The sequence below is a fragment of the Lynx canadensis genome, chromosome A3 (genome assembly GCF_007474595.2).
Source record: "Lynx canadensis isolate LIC74 chromosome A3, mLynCan4.pri.v2, whole genome shotgun sequence".
Classification (NCBI taxonomy): domain Eukaryota; kingdom Metazoa; phylum Chordata; class Mammalia; order Carnivora; family Felidae; genus Lynx; species Lynx canadensis.
In genome coordinates, this window is record NC_044305.1 from 24,275,558 (window position 1) to 24,291,533 (window position 15,976).

Sequence of the window (15,976 nt, forward strand, 5' to 3'; positions counted from 1 at the left end):
TTGGGTTCCATCCCAGGGTACTACTTCTCCTAGTACCTTTCATTCCTTCACTATAGTCCAACATCCCCTAACCCCAAACAATCTTTTCATTACAACTAATCCTTCATTTACTTTTTCTACTACTATTCTCAGGGGCCAACAAGTAATAATAAATAATGTTCCAGGTGCAAAATCAGGTCTATTTTAGCAGAGTAAATAAACTAGGTAAAATACCAAATTAAAGGAGTAGACTGTTCTATAAAGGTCCTCATAAATTTCCCACTGTGCCCAATAAAGAAAAGTCTGTAGGGGTGCCTGGGTGGCTCAGTCAGTTAGGCATCTGACTTTGGCTCAGGTCATGATCTCATAGCTTGTAAGTTCGAGCCCTGCATCGGGCTCTGTGCTGACAGCTTGGAGCCTGGAGCCTGCTTCAGATTCTGTATCTCCCTCTCTCTCTCTGCCCCACCCTTGCTTGCTCTCTGTCTCTCAAAACTGAGTAAACATTAAAAAATTAAAAAAAAAAAAAAAAGAAGAAAGAAAGAAAAGTCTGTAGATTTTCACTACCAATGTCTAATAAGATAAAGTCTTTTCTTCCCTCCTGTTAGTGTATGTGCCGCCAAAGTGAGCACCTTTTTTCCTGTTAAAAAGAAGAAATCACAGCTCAAATCTCCTAGGAGCTAAAAAACTGGAAATGACAGAGGACTATGACAGCCTACACCACAGGTTCATTGGGATTGGTGTATTAATATTAAAATTAATACTAATAAAAATTAATAGTAATTTGGTAGGGCAAAGGACTTTTACTAGGTGCTGTACAATTAAAGAGACTTAGGCAAAAGACAAAAAGAAATTAAAACTATTTCTTCAGTCTCCATCTTTTTATACTGGCAGGCATCAGTTTCCTATAGCTTGCTCATTTTAGAGACTGAGACAAAAGCTACAGTTGACCTTATTTAACAACTTCAACTGGACTATACATACTGCTTGGAAATCAACCATTTTCTACATATTAAATCTACTTTTGACCACATTTCCAATCTGTAGATGACCGTCATCCTGCCTCTTCCCTAACATGATGATTATCTGCTATCCTTCAATTGTCTCATCTACCTTAAACTTTCTCTGTTTCAAAGGGGAGGTAGGTGCCATGTCCAGCTGAGAAGGTGGCAGAAGCCCCTGAGACAGCCCAAGAAGATGAACAAGGAAGATAAAACACTCAAGCAGAAACAGAAAGAAGAAAAGAAACTCAAGGAACTAAAATCAAAGGCTGCAGGGAAGGGCCCACAGGTGGAATTAAGAAATCTGGAAAGATTTCTAAGCCTGGATGGCTTAGTCAGTTGAGTTCCAACTCCTGATTTTGGCTCAGGTCAATGATCACAGGGTTGTGGGATTGAGCCCCATGTAGGACTCCACGCTCAGCGTGAAGCCTGCTTGAGATCCTTCCCCCTTCCCTCCCCCCCCCCCCCCCCACAACCTTGTCCCCTGCTTGAACTCTTAAACAAAAAAGGGAAAAAAAGGAAAGAAGCCTGACAAAAAGTAACCTGTTCTTGTGCCTGAGGCAATGGTGTTCCTTAATTCTATTCCTGTTTAAACATCTGAATTCCCTGTCTGTTACAGCATCTATTGCCAACTATAGCTAGGATGAAGTGTTGTCTTAGTTCCTATTGTACATTTAAGAATAAACTTTCATTAAAAAAAGGAAAAATCAATCAAAAAAAATTTCTCTGTGCTCTTATCATCTTCATTTATTTGTTTCCCCTCTTGGGGGAAAAATGTCTCTTCACTACTTCAAGGCTAATTTGTCTTTGTGTTTTTGATTTCAGCCTGTATCTTCTAGGACTTTCCATCATCATTTAACACCTTTCTTCTATCTTCCATCATCTTCCTTCTTCCAGATCTTTTCTCTCGGTTCATAAACACAATCAAACCCCTCAACCTAAAACACTTCCTCAATCCTAACTGCTCTTCAAAACAGAGTCTTTCTTTTTTCCTTCATTATAACTTTTTGTATTTATGCTATTAAAGAACTTAGTATATTTTAGTTTTTCAAAGACTTTCACTTTTCAAAGTGAAAAACAACTTCTAATCATAAAATAAAAATCACCTTCAGTCCTGCCTTCTGGAGATCATTACCATTAAGACATGGAACTATCTCTTGCCAGTCCTATTTCACCGGCTCTGTATGTAATCATACAATGTTTCCTATCTTGAGCAAATGTTTGTTTTATTACTCATTATATACTGGGCATTTTCCCCAAATTATTAAAAAAACATTTATAATATCTAATGACCATAGAAAATTCTAATACATAGAAATATCATCTAATCATTTTCTTTTCTTTTGGTGGGGGAAGAGGAGGTAATTCCTATTTCCTACAGAAAGTCAGAATAGAACACCTGGGTTAAAGTATACAAATATCTTGAAGATATTTTAATATTTAATTTAATATTACTAAAAATATTTTCAAAGATAATAATTAATCTGTTCTCCCATCAGCTAGTTATGAAAATGTCCACTTCACCATAAAGTATTTAAATATTTTGAAGTCTTTACTAATTTGGTAAATAAAAATGTTAATGTTCAACAATATTTCATTTATAAGCCATTAGAGTTTCTTCTTCCATGAATTGTATACATCTTTTATACATTCTTCTGTTATAAGAGAATAGTTCTACTTATTATTTGTAAGATCCTTTTATAATCTGAGGATATCAATTTATCGCTTTTCATATTGGTTAAGTATCTGTCATCCGCTTTTAATTCTATATTTGAAAATACACAGAGGAACTAGCTGGGGTTGAAAACAGATTAGAATCCCTTTTTGTGGAGACAAAAGAAGTAAAAGCTAGTCAGGATGAAATTAAAAGTACTGTAACTGAGCTGCAATCTTGAATGGATGCCACGGTGGGAAGGATGGATAAAGCACAGCAGCGAATCAGTGATATGGAGGACAAACTTATGGAGAATAATGAAGCAGAAAAAAAGAGGGAGACTAAGGCAAAAGAGCATGATATAAGAATTAGGGAATTTAGTGACTCATTAAGGAAAAACATCGGAATCATAAGAGTCCCAGAAGATGAAGAGAGAGAAAAAGGGGTAATGGTGTATGTGAGCAAATCATAGTGGAAAACTTTCCTAACTTGGGAAAAGACACAGACATCAAAACCCAGGAGGCACAGAGAACTCCCATTAGATTCAACAAAAACCGACTATCATCAAGGCATATTATAGTCAAATTCACAAAACAGGCAAGGAAAAGAATCATGAAAGCAGCAAGGGAAAAAAGTACTTAACCTACAAGAGAAGACAGATCAGGTTCACAGCAGACCTATCCACAGAAACTTGGCAGCCCAGAAAGGAGTGGTAGGATATATTCAATATGCTGAATCGGGAAAATGTGCAGCCAAGAATTCTTTACCCAGCAAGACTGTCATTGAAAATACGAGAGATAAAAGTTTCCCAGACAAACAAAAACTAAAGGAGTTCATGACCACTAAACCAGCTCTGCAAGAAATTTTAACAGGGATTCTCTCAGGGTAGTAAAGATTGGGGAAAAAAACCAAAAAACAAAAACAAAAAAAACCCTAAAAAGACCAAAAGCAACAAAGACTAGGAAGGACCAGAGACCACCACCAGAAACTCTAACTCTACAGGCAACATAATGGCAATAAATTCATACCTTTCATATTCACTCTAAACATCAATGGACTAAATGTTCCAATCAAAAGACACAGGGTAATAAAACGGAAAAGAAAACAAGATCCATCTATACGCTGTTTACAAGAGACCCATTTTAGACCTAAAGACACCTTCAGATTGAAAGTAAGGGGATAGAGAACCATCTATCATGCTAATGGTCGCCAAAAGAAAGCCGGAGTAGCCATACTTATATCAGACAATCTAGGTTTTAAAATAAAGGCTGTTAACAAGAGATGAAAAAGGGAATTATATCATAATTAAGGGGTCTATCCAACAAGATGTAACAATTGTAAACATTTATGCTCCAAATGTGAAAGCACCCAAATATATACATCAATTAATCACAAACATAAAGAAACTCATTGATAATAATACCATAATAGTAGGGGACTTCAACACCCCACTTACAGCAATGGACAGATCATCTAAATGAAAATCAACAAGGAAACAATGGCTTTGAATGACACACTGGACTGGATGGACTTAACAGATATATACAGAACATTTCATCCTAAAGCAGCAAAATACACATTCTTCTTGAGTGCACATGGAACATTCTCCAGAATAGATCACATACTGGGACATAAAATGCACAGAAGAGTTTTATATTCCTATATAATCAAATTTATTCAGAAATAAGTTCACTATTCATATTTTCTCCTAAAGGTTTTATAATTTAATTTTTTTGAACTCAATTTTAAATTTTTTAAGTTTATTTATTTTGAGACAGAGACAGCATGAATGGGGGGAGGGGCAGCGAGAGAGAATCCCAAGCTGGTTCCGCGCTGTCAGCACAGAGCCCGATGTGGGGCTCAAACCCATGAAGCCGTGAGATCATGACCTGAGCCAAAACCAAGAGCTGGGTTAACTGACTGAGCCACCCAAGCACCTCTGAACTCAATTTTAAAGTCAACCTGGAATCTACTCTGATCTTGGACAAGATAAAGCTCTAACTTGATTTTTTCTTTTTCCATATATAGCCAGTTTTCCTTGGCTTAATTAGTCTAGTATCTCATTCTCTTCTGCAGTATTTGACAGCATTAAATACTCCATCTTTTAAGTTGGTTTACTTATTTTGGGAGAGTGCGTGTGCAAGGGGGGAAGGGGCAGAGAAAGAGAGGGGCAGAGAGAATTACAAGCAGACTCAGAGCTGTCTGCACAGAGTCCATTGTGAGGCTCTATCTCACGAACTGTGAGATCATGACCTGAGCCAAAATCAAGAGTCAGAAGCTTAACCGACTGAGCCACCCAGGTGCCCCAATTACCTCATCTTTTAAAACCATTTTCTCTTAACTTCTTCGAGTTAATCTTGTATGCCCACTTCTAACCATCTCTTCTTCAATTTGTCTTCCTCCCACTAAATATAGGTTCCTATGGTTCTGTTCTGAATTTTTCCCTAGAGTCTCAAATTTTATGATTTCAAAGATCATCTCTAAAACGGTTCCCAAATCCAATCACTTATCCTTGTTGCATTCCCATCCTCTGGTACCAAATTATCAACTAAATGCAGGAGATCTAGAATAATTCTCCAATTGTAAGGCTAGTATTCCTCTCATGGTCTGATTCTATGGTGGCACTGCTATCCTCCCAGGCAACTTGACTTTTCTTCTCTCCTGTTCCTCTTGATGCTTAATACCTAAGTCTCACTGATTTCACTTCCACATTCTCTCCCTACTCTTCTACCACCATTGCCCCAGTTCTAACCCTCCTTATTGCTCACTGTATTACTATACAACTTCCCACATAGGTCTTCCCCACCTTCACTCGCCACCAGATAATACAAGCTATACACGATTACCAAATAAAATAAATTTCCTATGGAGTTTTGATCATGCCAATGCCCCAAATACTTTTAGAGATCTTCCTCTCCACAGAAGGATTCTATGAGCCTATACAGGCATACCTCAGCAGTATCAGTTCTAGACCACTGCAATAAAGTCAATATTTTTGTTTCCCAGTGCATATAAGTTATGTTTACACTATACTGCAGTCTATTAAATGTGCAATAGCCTTATGTTTAAAAAAAATTTTACTTACCTTAATGTAAAAATACTTTGTTACTAAAAAAATCCTACCCATCATCCACACTGAATGTGATTCAAGTCTTAATCTCCTTGCTAGTGGAGGGTCTTGCCTTGATATTGATGGTTGCCGACTGATCAGGGTGGTGGTGGTTGCTGAAGGTTGGGGTGGCTGTGGCAATTTCTTAAGAAAACAATGAAGTCAGCCACAACAATTGATTCCTCCTTTCAGAAAAGATTTCTCTGTAGCAATGCTGTTTGATAGCATTTTACTGAAGTAGAACTTCTTTCAAAATTGGAGTCCATTCTCCTAAAACCTGCTGCTGTTTAATCAATTGAGTTTGTGTAATATTCCAAATCCTTTTTGTCATTTCGACAATCTGCACAGCTTCTTTACTAGGAATAGATTTGATCCTAAGAAACCCCTTTCTTGAACTCATCCATAAGAAACAACTCCTCATCCATTTAAGTTTTGACATGAGATTGCAGCAATTCAGTCATATCTTCAGGTTCCACTAATTCTGGCTCTCGCTATTTTTGCCACATCTGCAATTACTTCCTCCACTGAAGTCTCAAACCCCTCAAAGTCACCCATGAGAACTGGAAAAATTTTTTTTCCAACTCCTGATAATGTTGATATTGTGACCTCCTCCCATGAATCACAAATGCTCTTAATGGCATCTAGAATGGTTAATCCTTTCCAGAAAGTTACTACTTTGCCCAGATCCATGAGAGAAATCACTACCTACAGCAATCATAGCCTTAAGAAATGTATTTCTTAAATAATAAAACTTGAGAGACAAAATTATCCCTTGATCCATGGGCTGCAGAATGGATGCTGTATTAGCAGGCATGAAAACCTTAACCTTGTTACACATCAGCATCAGAGCTCTAGGTGACCAGACGCATTGCCAATTAGCAGTAACATTTCCAAGAATCTTTTTTCTGAGTAGTAAGTCTCAACAGGGGGCTTAAAATATTCAATAAACCTTGTAAACAGATGTGCTATCATCCAGGCTTTGTTGTTCTATTTACAGAGCACAGGCAGAGTAGATTTAGCATAATTCTTAAGGGCCCTAGGATTTCTGGAATGGTCACTGAGCACTGGCTTCAACTTAAAGTCAGCAGCTGCAATAGGCCCTAGCAAGCCAGTCAGCCTATCCTTTGAAGCCAGGCATTAACCTTCTCCTCTCCAGCTATGAAAGTCTTAGATGGCATCTTCTTCCAATATAAGGCTGTTTCATCTACACTGAAAATCTGTTGTTTAGTGTAGCCACCTTCATTAATTAGCTACATCTTCTTGATAACTTGCTGCTTCATCTTGTACTTTTATGTAAACAGAGATTGTTTCCTTCCTTAAACCTCATGAACCAACCACTACTGGCTTCAAACTTTTCTTCTGCAGTTTCCTCACCTCTCTCAGCCTTCACAGAATTGAAGAGAATTAGAGTCTTGCTCTGGATTAGGTTTTGGCTTAAGGGAATGTTGTAGCTGGTTTGATCTATCCAGACCACTGAAACAGTCTCCATATCAACAGTAAGTCTGTTTTCTTACCATTTGTGTGTTCACTGAAATAGCACTTTTAATTTCAAGAACTTTTCCTTTGCACTCACAACTTAGCTAGCTGTTTGGCACAAGAAGCCTAGCTTCTGGCCTATCTAGGCTCTCAACATGCTTTCCTCACTAAGATTAATCATTTCTAGCTTTTCATTTCAAGTGAGAGACATGCTATTCTTCCTTTCACTTGAGCACTTAAAGACCACTGTAGGGTTATTAGCTGGCCTAACGGTTGTGACTCAGGGAACAAGGAGGCCCAAGGAGAGGGATGGGGAACAGCCTATCAGTGGAGCAGTTAAAACACCCACAACATTTATCAGTTAAGTTCACTGTTGTATATGGGCAGAGTCTGTGGTGCCCCCAAACAATTACAATAGTAACATCAAAGATCACTGACCACAGATTACCATTACAAACATAATAATGACAAAGTTTGAAACAGAGCAAGAATTACCAAAATGTGAGAGAGACACAAGTGAATGTTATTAAAAATAATGGCACATTGGGGCGCCTGGGTGGCTCGGTCGGTTGAGCGTCCGACTTCGGCTCAGGTCATGATCTCATGGTCTGTGAGTTCAAGCCCTGCGTCGGGCTCTGTGCTGACAGTTCAGAGCCTGGAGCCTGTTTCCGATTCTGTGTCTCCCTCTCTCTCTGCCCCTCCCCCGTTCATGCTCTGTCTCTCTCTGTCTCAAAAATAAACAAACGTTAAAAAAAAAATTAAAAAAAAGAAAATAATGGCACTGACAGATTTGCTCAATGCAGGGTTCCCACAAACCTTTAGTTTGTTTAAAAAAAAAAAATCAAAATATCTGCAAAGCACAAAATGAGGGATACCTATATTTACAAACCAAAACCTCCATCTGGCCCCAACCTATGTAACACTAAAAATAACTAACACTTTAGGTCGCAGTAAAGAATGACAATTATGAGTTCAGGCTCTGAAGGTAAGGCAATTGCAGGTTCAACTGTGCCACTACACTATTAACTCAGGCAAGTTCCTTTCCCTTTCTTAGGCTTAGTTTTCTTATCACCCATAAAAATGATCCATACCTATCTACCTCACAAAAGTGTTTAAGATTAAGTGAAATGACAGGAAACATGCTCATACTGCCTGACATAGAAGAGACAACAAATATTAACTAATGGATTCTACTCTCAAATTCACCACCTACCATTTTCCCCTTTCAATTACCCTATTTTTAGCTAGACACTGTGAGTGAAGATTTCTAACAACACACCCTATGTTGTTCCCCATCTCTATAACTGTTTTTCTTCCTTCCACCTAGAACCCCTTCCCCTGTCCAATTTCCCAAGGCATGCAAAACCAAATTACAACTATGCTTTATGGTCTTAGGTCAAATGCTATTTCTTCCATGAAGCTTATATAATTTTGGTTTATATACTGATTTACATTTTTTTTTATTTTTATTTATTTTTGAGACAGAGAGAGACAGAGCATGAGCAGGGGAGGGGCAGAGAGAGAAGAAGACACAGAATCCGAAGCAGGCTCCAGGCTCTGAGCTATCAGCACAGAGCCCGACGCGGGGCTCGAACTCACAGACTGTGAGATCATGACCTGAGCTGAAGTCGGACGCTCAACTGAATGAGCCACCCAGGCGCTTCCTGATTTACATTTTTTAAAACCATCATGTATTATTTTCTAGTAATAAAAACAGTTCGAGAAGAAACAAAATTCAAACTAGTTCTGAAGTAAAAGAGCATGAGATTAAGGCAGAATGACAATTCTGTAAGCCTAGATTTTCAAGAAATAGACTTCATTACATAACTGAAAAAATTTCCCAAAACAGTTTGTTGTAATCTAAGAAATACCTGTAAGTCTAACCATAGTGTTTCTCAAAGTGTATGGCGTGGTCTAACACTATAGGCATCACCTGGAAACTTCTGAGAAGTGCAAATCGTAGGCCCAAACGTAGACCTAACAAATTGGGAACTGGAGATAAGACCGTAATCTGTGGTTGAACAAGTCTTCCAAGTGATTCTGATACACTCTGAAGTTTGAGAAACAAAGCCATACTAAAAGAGCACTGGTGGTTTATTTTAGTTCTTTTAGTAAATGGGTGTGAAACTAAAACTTGAAATGGATTTTGAAAACGTGGAAACCTATACACTGTATAGAATTGTCAGTGTGAACTCACCACCTCCATTATCTTTAAAAGGAATTAGCTACTAATTACATGCTACTATGGCTTTGTTCCTCTGCTCCACATTCTTATAAACCTCTGTTTATCTCACCATGCATATATATCTAACTTATACATAAGCCCAGATGTTTATGGACAGGATAAAGAACCCTGGAGAACCAAGATGCTAATACAGTAAGGTCCTAACAGCCAATAAAGTACTTCTAACAACAAAATCTTAAATACTAGGTGCCAATCATCTTGAACTTCATAAAAATGACAGAAGACAATGTTGAATAATATAGGACATCCAGACATGCTACAGAGGAAAGCAGACTAACAAGACTATATTCACAGTATACAATAGGGCCTGAATTAGGACAAAAAGGTAATGTAACCTAAAGTTGTTTAGTATCTTCCTAAATGATAACTGGGCAAGAAATTGGAGAGGAGGGGCACAAAACCCTTGTTCACTGGGTATATACTGCCCTGCTTTTTAGTCTTATAGTTATGAAGTAAGCAAATAAAAGCAAAGGGAAAAAGCCAGTCATGGCCATGATCATTGTGTAGTAACATTTAACAGCATTTGACAGTTTACAAAATGCTTTTCAAACCCATCATCTCAGAGATACACTCTCTGGAGTAAAAGCTAACATAAAGGAATTCATACTTAACACAAAAGACATGCTTAAAGATTATTCTGGCAGTCTCAGAAACCTCAAAGACACTATTCCTCAGATTACTACTTCACTTGGGTAGAAGCATTGATTAAATAAATGGCATGAAGCTAGGGTTCCAGGAATGCCTTTGTAAGACATTTACAGTTGACTAGAGTGGTTTCATAAAGCACTTTAAGAATGAGACTTGTAGGAGTAACTAGCTAGCTCAGTCAGTAGAGCATGCGACTCTTGATCTTGGGATACTAAGTTTGAGCCCCACGTTGGGTATAGAGAGTACTTTAAAAAAAAAATAGAAAAATTAAAAATAATGAGATTTGTAAAAAGAAAGAGTGACTTAAATGAACCTTTCTTGTTTTTAAATTGTATTTATTTTGAGAGAGCAAGAGAGAGAGGGAGGGAGGGAAAGGAAGGGAGAGAGGGAGAGAAGAGAGGGAGAGAAGAGAGAGAGGGAGAGAAAATCCCAAACAGGTTCAATACTGTCAGCATGGAGCGCAACAAGGCAGGATTTGATCCCATAAACCGTGAGATCATGACCTGAACTGAAATCAAGAGTCAGCCAACTGAGCCACCCAGGCGCCCCTTAACTGAACCTTTCAATGAGCATACAAAATTCTATGACATTCTCACTTATTAATGGAAAAAGATGGGTTTATTATATAAAATAGGAGTTACCTGATGAACACAAACTGAAATATTAAAACATTATGGAGAAAATTTCAGGAATTCAAAACTCTAATTAAACATAAAACTAAGGGGAGGCACAAGAGGCTAGAGTTGTCTCCCCGTCTACAGAGATACGTATATTTCTTTTCTATTGCTTTTTAATCACACTGAGAAATAAAAGCAGTTATTATTCCGTGGACAAGATGTTACTAGTCCTTAATATTCCACCTCTTCAGAGATTAGTATAAGAGATGAGTTTTTGTCACAGGAGTGACTCTGAAAGGAGATCTCTATTAGATAAAAGAGAATAGCTTTACACACTTTAATTTTCCCAAAGATCTTGGTGAGTTGTCTTTTTTTAACTTTATTATAAAATTTCCCATAAATCACAAAAGTAGACAAACTAGTAGCACAAATTCCCTATCAACTCAGTTTCAACAACCATTAACATTTTGTTCTACTTGCTCCACCTCTCCTCTCCTGCCACCACCTAACACGTTAATACCCCATCTTTAAGGGTATTTTCCCTTATGTTCTGTGATACTTCTACACTTCTCTTCTGATCATGACTTCTGTGGTTCATCATCTTCCTACCCACTGTTTACTCAGTTTGGGAAAAAGGAGGAATCCAATGGGATTTTGTAACTCTCTAAGATATGTTACTTACTGCCTTAAGACTAGGAACATCTCCTTTTCTAAATTTATCTCCCATTATCAGTTTTCTAGCATAACACTAAACACCTAAATGTTTAAATCAGTTAACACTCAAGGCATTCAACACTTTTTAGGCCCTAGATGTCAAGGCAGATAAGCCCATGAAAGTGGTGAATCCACTGGCACCTGGCTGCCTCAGTCAGAAGAGTATACGACTCTTGATCTCAGGATTGTGAGTCTGAGCCCCACACTGGGTATAGAGATAACTAAAAGAAATAAATAAACTTAAAAAAAAAAAAGTGCTGAATCTAGGGTTAGAGTGAACAACTGGTACAAATCACTGCTCCTTTCAACAAAGGCTCAGAAGATACCATAGATGGTGACGACCTTCCCATATACCCAAAGCTTATAACCCAGCTTTTCTAGAAAAAAAAATTTAACAGTCCAGTGATGGCCCCGGGATTCTGAACTCCTTGCCTTTGAAAAAGTGCAAATATATTCACTTTCAATAAGCTGAAGGAAATATTAGCAATTTGGGTATCCCTGGGCTACTCCAAAGAACTGCAGTCAAATAAGCTAAGTATTTTGAAACATTCATAAATATTTCCTTTCTTACTTTGAGCCCTAAATTTCTTTTTAAAGATTTTATTATCTAAGTAATCTCTATACCCAACATGGGCTCAAACTCACAACCCCATGATCAAGAGTTGTATGCTCCACCAACTGAGCCAGCCAGGTGCCACTGAGTCCTGAATTTTTTTTTTTTTTTAAATTTACATCCAAATTAGTTAGCATATAGTGCAACAATGATTTCAGTAGATTCCTTAGTGCCCCTTACCCATTTAGCCCACCCCCCTCCCACAACCCCTCCAGTAACCCTCTGTTTGTTCTCCATATTTAAGAGTCTCTTCTGTTTTGTCCCCCTCCCTGTTTTTATATTGCTTCCCTTCCCTTGTGTTCATGTGTTCTGTGTCTTAAAGTCCTCATATGAGTGATGTCATAGGATATTCATCTTTCTCTGACTAATTTCGCTTCGCATAAATACCCTCTAGTTCCATCCACGTAGTTGCAAATGGCAAGATTTCATTCTTTTTGGTTGCCGAGTAACACTCCATTGTATATATATACCACATCTTCTTTATCCATTCATCCGTCGATGGACATTTGTGAACCCTAAATTTTCTGACATTTCTTTATTCTTGTATCAGTCTAAACTTTTGCTTTAGTCAAACTAAAGTTCTGACTAAAATGGTTATTTATTCTCCCTGGTCTCTTCTTATATTCTTTGGTGAACAAGTGAAATCTTACCTTGCTTCATCCTTCGGTCTAGAGCCATCATCATTCTGTGAAGCACCTTGAACATCAATAAAATTTACACAGAAAATGAGTTTCAAAAAGTGATTTTCACCTTTTTCCTAAACAGGCAAAGCATTTTATTAAATCTTGTAGAACACACTATAACTTAAATTCCAACATGATATTTAAAGGAAAAATGTGATAAAATGTTCATATGATTGAAATTAAAAAATGTTTACCAAAATTTTGCGCAAATGCTTTTTAGGTCTAGGAGATGCTAATTAGTCAAGGTATTATTACTGATGTCCTACTTCTGCCTTTTAAAATATATATTTGCTTGGTTCTAATTCAAATCTAATATTTTAGCCATCTTTTATATTCCAAATACCTCACACAAAATACTGATAACCAGCAGGATAAGGAATAAAACAGATTCTGAAAACAGAAAAACCAGTAACATCTCTCTTATGCAAGGGCCTGGCAAATAACTTCAAGAAAAGGAAAGGTACCAACTAATCTCAAGTGGCAAATTAATGCCACAAATTTCACACTTTCTTCAAATTTCATTCATGCAAAATAACCTGAGGATTCAGTAAGGGTCTGTGCGCTATAAAAACATTAGACAGTAGGCACACTGATTGCAGCAAAAATAACAGAGAAGGAAATACTGTAAAATGCAGAAACAAGAACTCAAGTTTATCAGTCTATTTTAAGTTAGTTAAAGAATAATAAATAGTCCCTAGGGCGTCTGGGTGGCTCAGTCAGTTAAGCATCTGACTTTAGCTCAGGTCATGATCTCATGGTTCATGGGTTCAAGCCCTACATTGGGCTCTGTGTTGACAGCTCAAAGCCCGGAGCCTGCTTCTGTGTCTCCCTCTCTCTCTGCCCTTCCCCCACTCGTGCTCTGTCTGTCTCTCTCTCTCTGTCTCTCAAAAATAAACATTAAAAAAAAAAAGGCCCTGGGGCGCCTGGGTGGCTCAGTCGGTTGAGCGTCCGACTTCAGCTCAGTTCATGATCTCACAGTTCATGGGTTTGAGCTCCACATCAGGCTCTGTGCTGACCGCTTGCTCAGAGCCTGGAGACTGCTTCAGATTCTGTGTCTCCTCTCTCTGCCCCTCCCCCACTCACACTTTGTCTCACTGTTTCTCAAAAATAAATAAATGTAAAAAAAAAATTTTTTTAAGTCCCCAAATACATAGTTTTAAACAGTGAAATCATCACTACATTACTCCAAACCATAATTAATAGATTAATTTCATTTAAAAAATGCTGAATCACCACTACACTATACCATACTCAGCAAGGCTGCCAGGAATATCATCTTGTCTAAAAATATTACATTAAAAAAAGTAGGGGGTATAAAAGGTACAGCATAAGGAATATAGTCAATAATATTTTAATAGTGTTGTTTGGTGACTGACTGTAGCTATACTTGCAGTGAGCACAGCATAATATACAGATTTGTCCAATCAGTAGGTTGTACACCTGAAACTAATGTAACTTTGTGTGTCAACAATCCTTCAATTAAAACAAAAAGCTTACCAAAAATAAGAAAGTACAAGTGGATAACCAGACAATATGGTATACGTATGCAATGGAAAACTATCAGTAATAAAAAGGAACAAATAATTGAATTGTGCTATGTCGTGGATGAACCCGAAAAACCCTGTGCTAATAAGTAAAAGAAGTCTGACACAAAAGACCACACACATTGTACCATTTCCATTTATATGAAATGTCCAGAAAACACAAATTTTTGGAAACAAAATAGATTAGTGGTTGCCTAGGGCTAGAGGTGGGAACAGAATTTCCTGTAAATAAGAGGATCTTACCAGGGGGATGAAAATGTTCTAATCCTGATTTACAGTAATGGTTGGGTCACTCAGTTAAATTACTAAGAATTATTAAACTGGATATTTGCAATGAGTGAATTTTATGAAATATAAATCTCAATAAAGCTGTTAAAAATGGCTCAAACCCATGAGCTGTGAGATCATGACCTGAGCCAAAGTCGGCCACTTAGCTGACTGAGCCATCCAGGAGTCCCTAAAAAAAATTTTTTTTTTTTAAATTTTTTTTTTTAACGTTTATTTATTTTTGAGTGGGGGAGGGTCAGAGAGAGGGAGACACAGAATCTGAAACAGGCTCCAGACACCGAGCTGTCAGCACAGAGCCCGACGCGGGGCTCGAACTCACGGACCGTGAGATCATGACCTGAGCCGAAGTCGGCCGCCCAACCGACTGAGCCACCCAGGCGCCCCCCTAAAAAAATTTTTTTAATGTTTATTTTTGAAAGAGAGAAAGAGCACAAGTGGGGAAGGGGTAGAGAAAGAGAGGGAGAGAGAGAATCCCAAGCAGGCTCCATGCTATCAGTGCAGAGCCTGACTTGTGGGGCTCAATCCCACCAACTGTGAGATCATGACCTAAGCTGAACATGACCTGAGCTGAAATCAGGAGTCGAACGTTTAACTGACAGCCACACAGGCATTCCTGAAAAGAGTACATTTCAGTCTTACAAGAATTTTTAATTTTTTAATGTTTATTTATTTGGGGAGAGAAAGAAACAAAAGAGAGAGAGAAAGAGAGAGAGAGAGAGAGAGAGCGCACGCGACAGAGCGTGAGCAGGGAAGGGGCTGAGAGACCAGGAGACAGAATATGAAGCAGGCTCCAGACCCTGAGCTGTCAGCACAGAGCCTGATGCGGGGCTCAATTCCACTAACCACGAGATCATGACCTGAGCCAAAGTCAGACGCTTAACTGGCTGAGCTACCCAGGAGCCCCTACAAGAATTATTTTTATATGGAATATATTGCCTCAAATAGCTGATGAGACATAAATGAAATCAGGAAATGAAATTTAAAAATCCAGCACAAGTTACTAAAATTAATCAATTAGTATCCCACTTTTCTCAAAAATTAAGAAAACCAGTGCATCAGAGTGGATCAGTTGGTTAAGCATCCAACTCTTGGTTTGGGCTCAGGTCATGATACCATGGTTTGTGAAATCGAGCCCTGCACTGGGCTCTGTGCTGACAGCACAAAGCCTGCTTGGTATTCTCCATCTCTCCTGCCCAGCATGCACATGCTCACGCTCTCATGGTCTCTCTCAAAATAAATAAATAGGGGCGCCTGGGTGGCTCAGTCGGTTAAGCGGCCGACTTCGGCTCAGGTCATGATCTCGCGGTCCGTGAGTTCAAGCCCCGCATCGGGCTCTGTGCTGACAGCTCAGAGCCTGGAGCCTGTTTCAGATTCTGTGTCTCCCTCTCTCTCTGACCCTCCTCCATTC

General features: G+C 38.4%; 1 protein-coding gene across 3 annotated transcripts in view; it reads right to left on the reverse strand.

Annotated features, from left to right (window-relative positions):
* Positions 1–15,976, reverse strand: part of ITCH (itchy E3 ubiquitin protein ligase) — a 144,712-nt gene that overhangs the window by 54,398 nt on the left and 74,338 nt on the right. For all 3 annotated transcript variants that reach the window (XM_030309756.2, XM_030309757.1, XM_030309758.1), the window contains one exon: positions 12,704–12,749. In XM_030309756.2, coding sequence (XP_030165616.1) covers positions 12,704–12,749 — 46 coding nt within the window. The remainder of the gene's footprint in view (positions 1–12,703; positions 12,750–15,976) is intronic.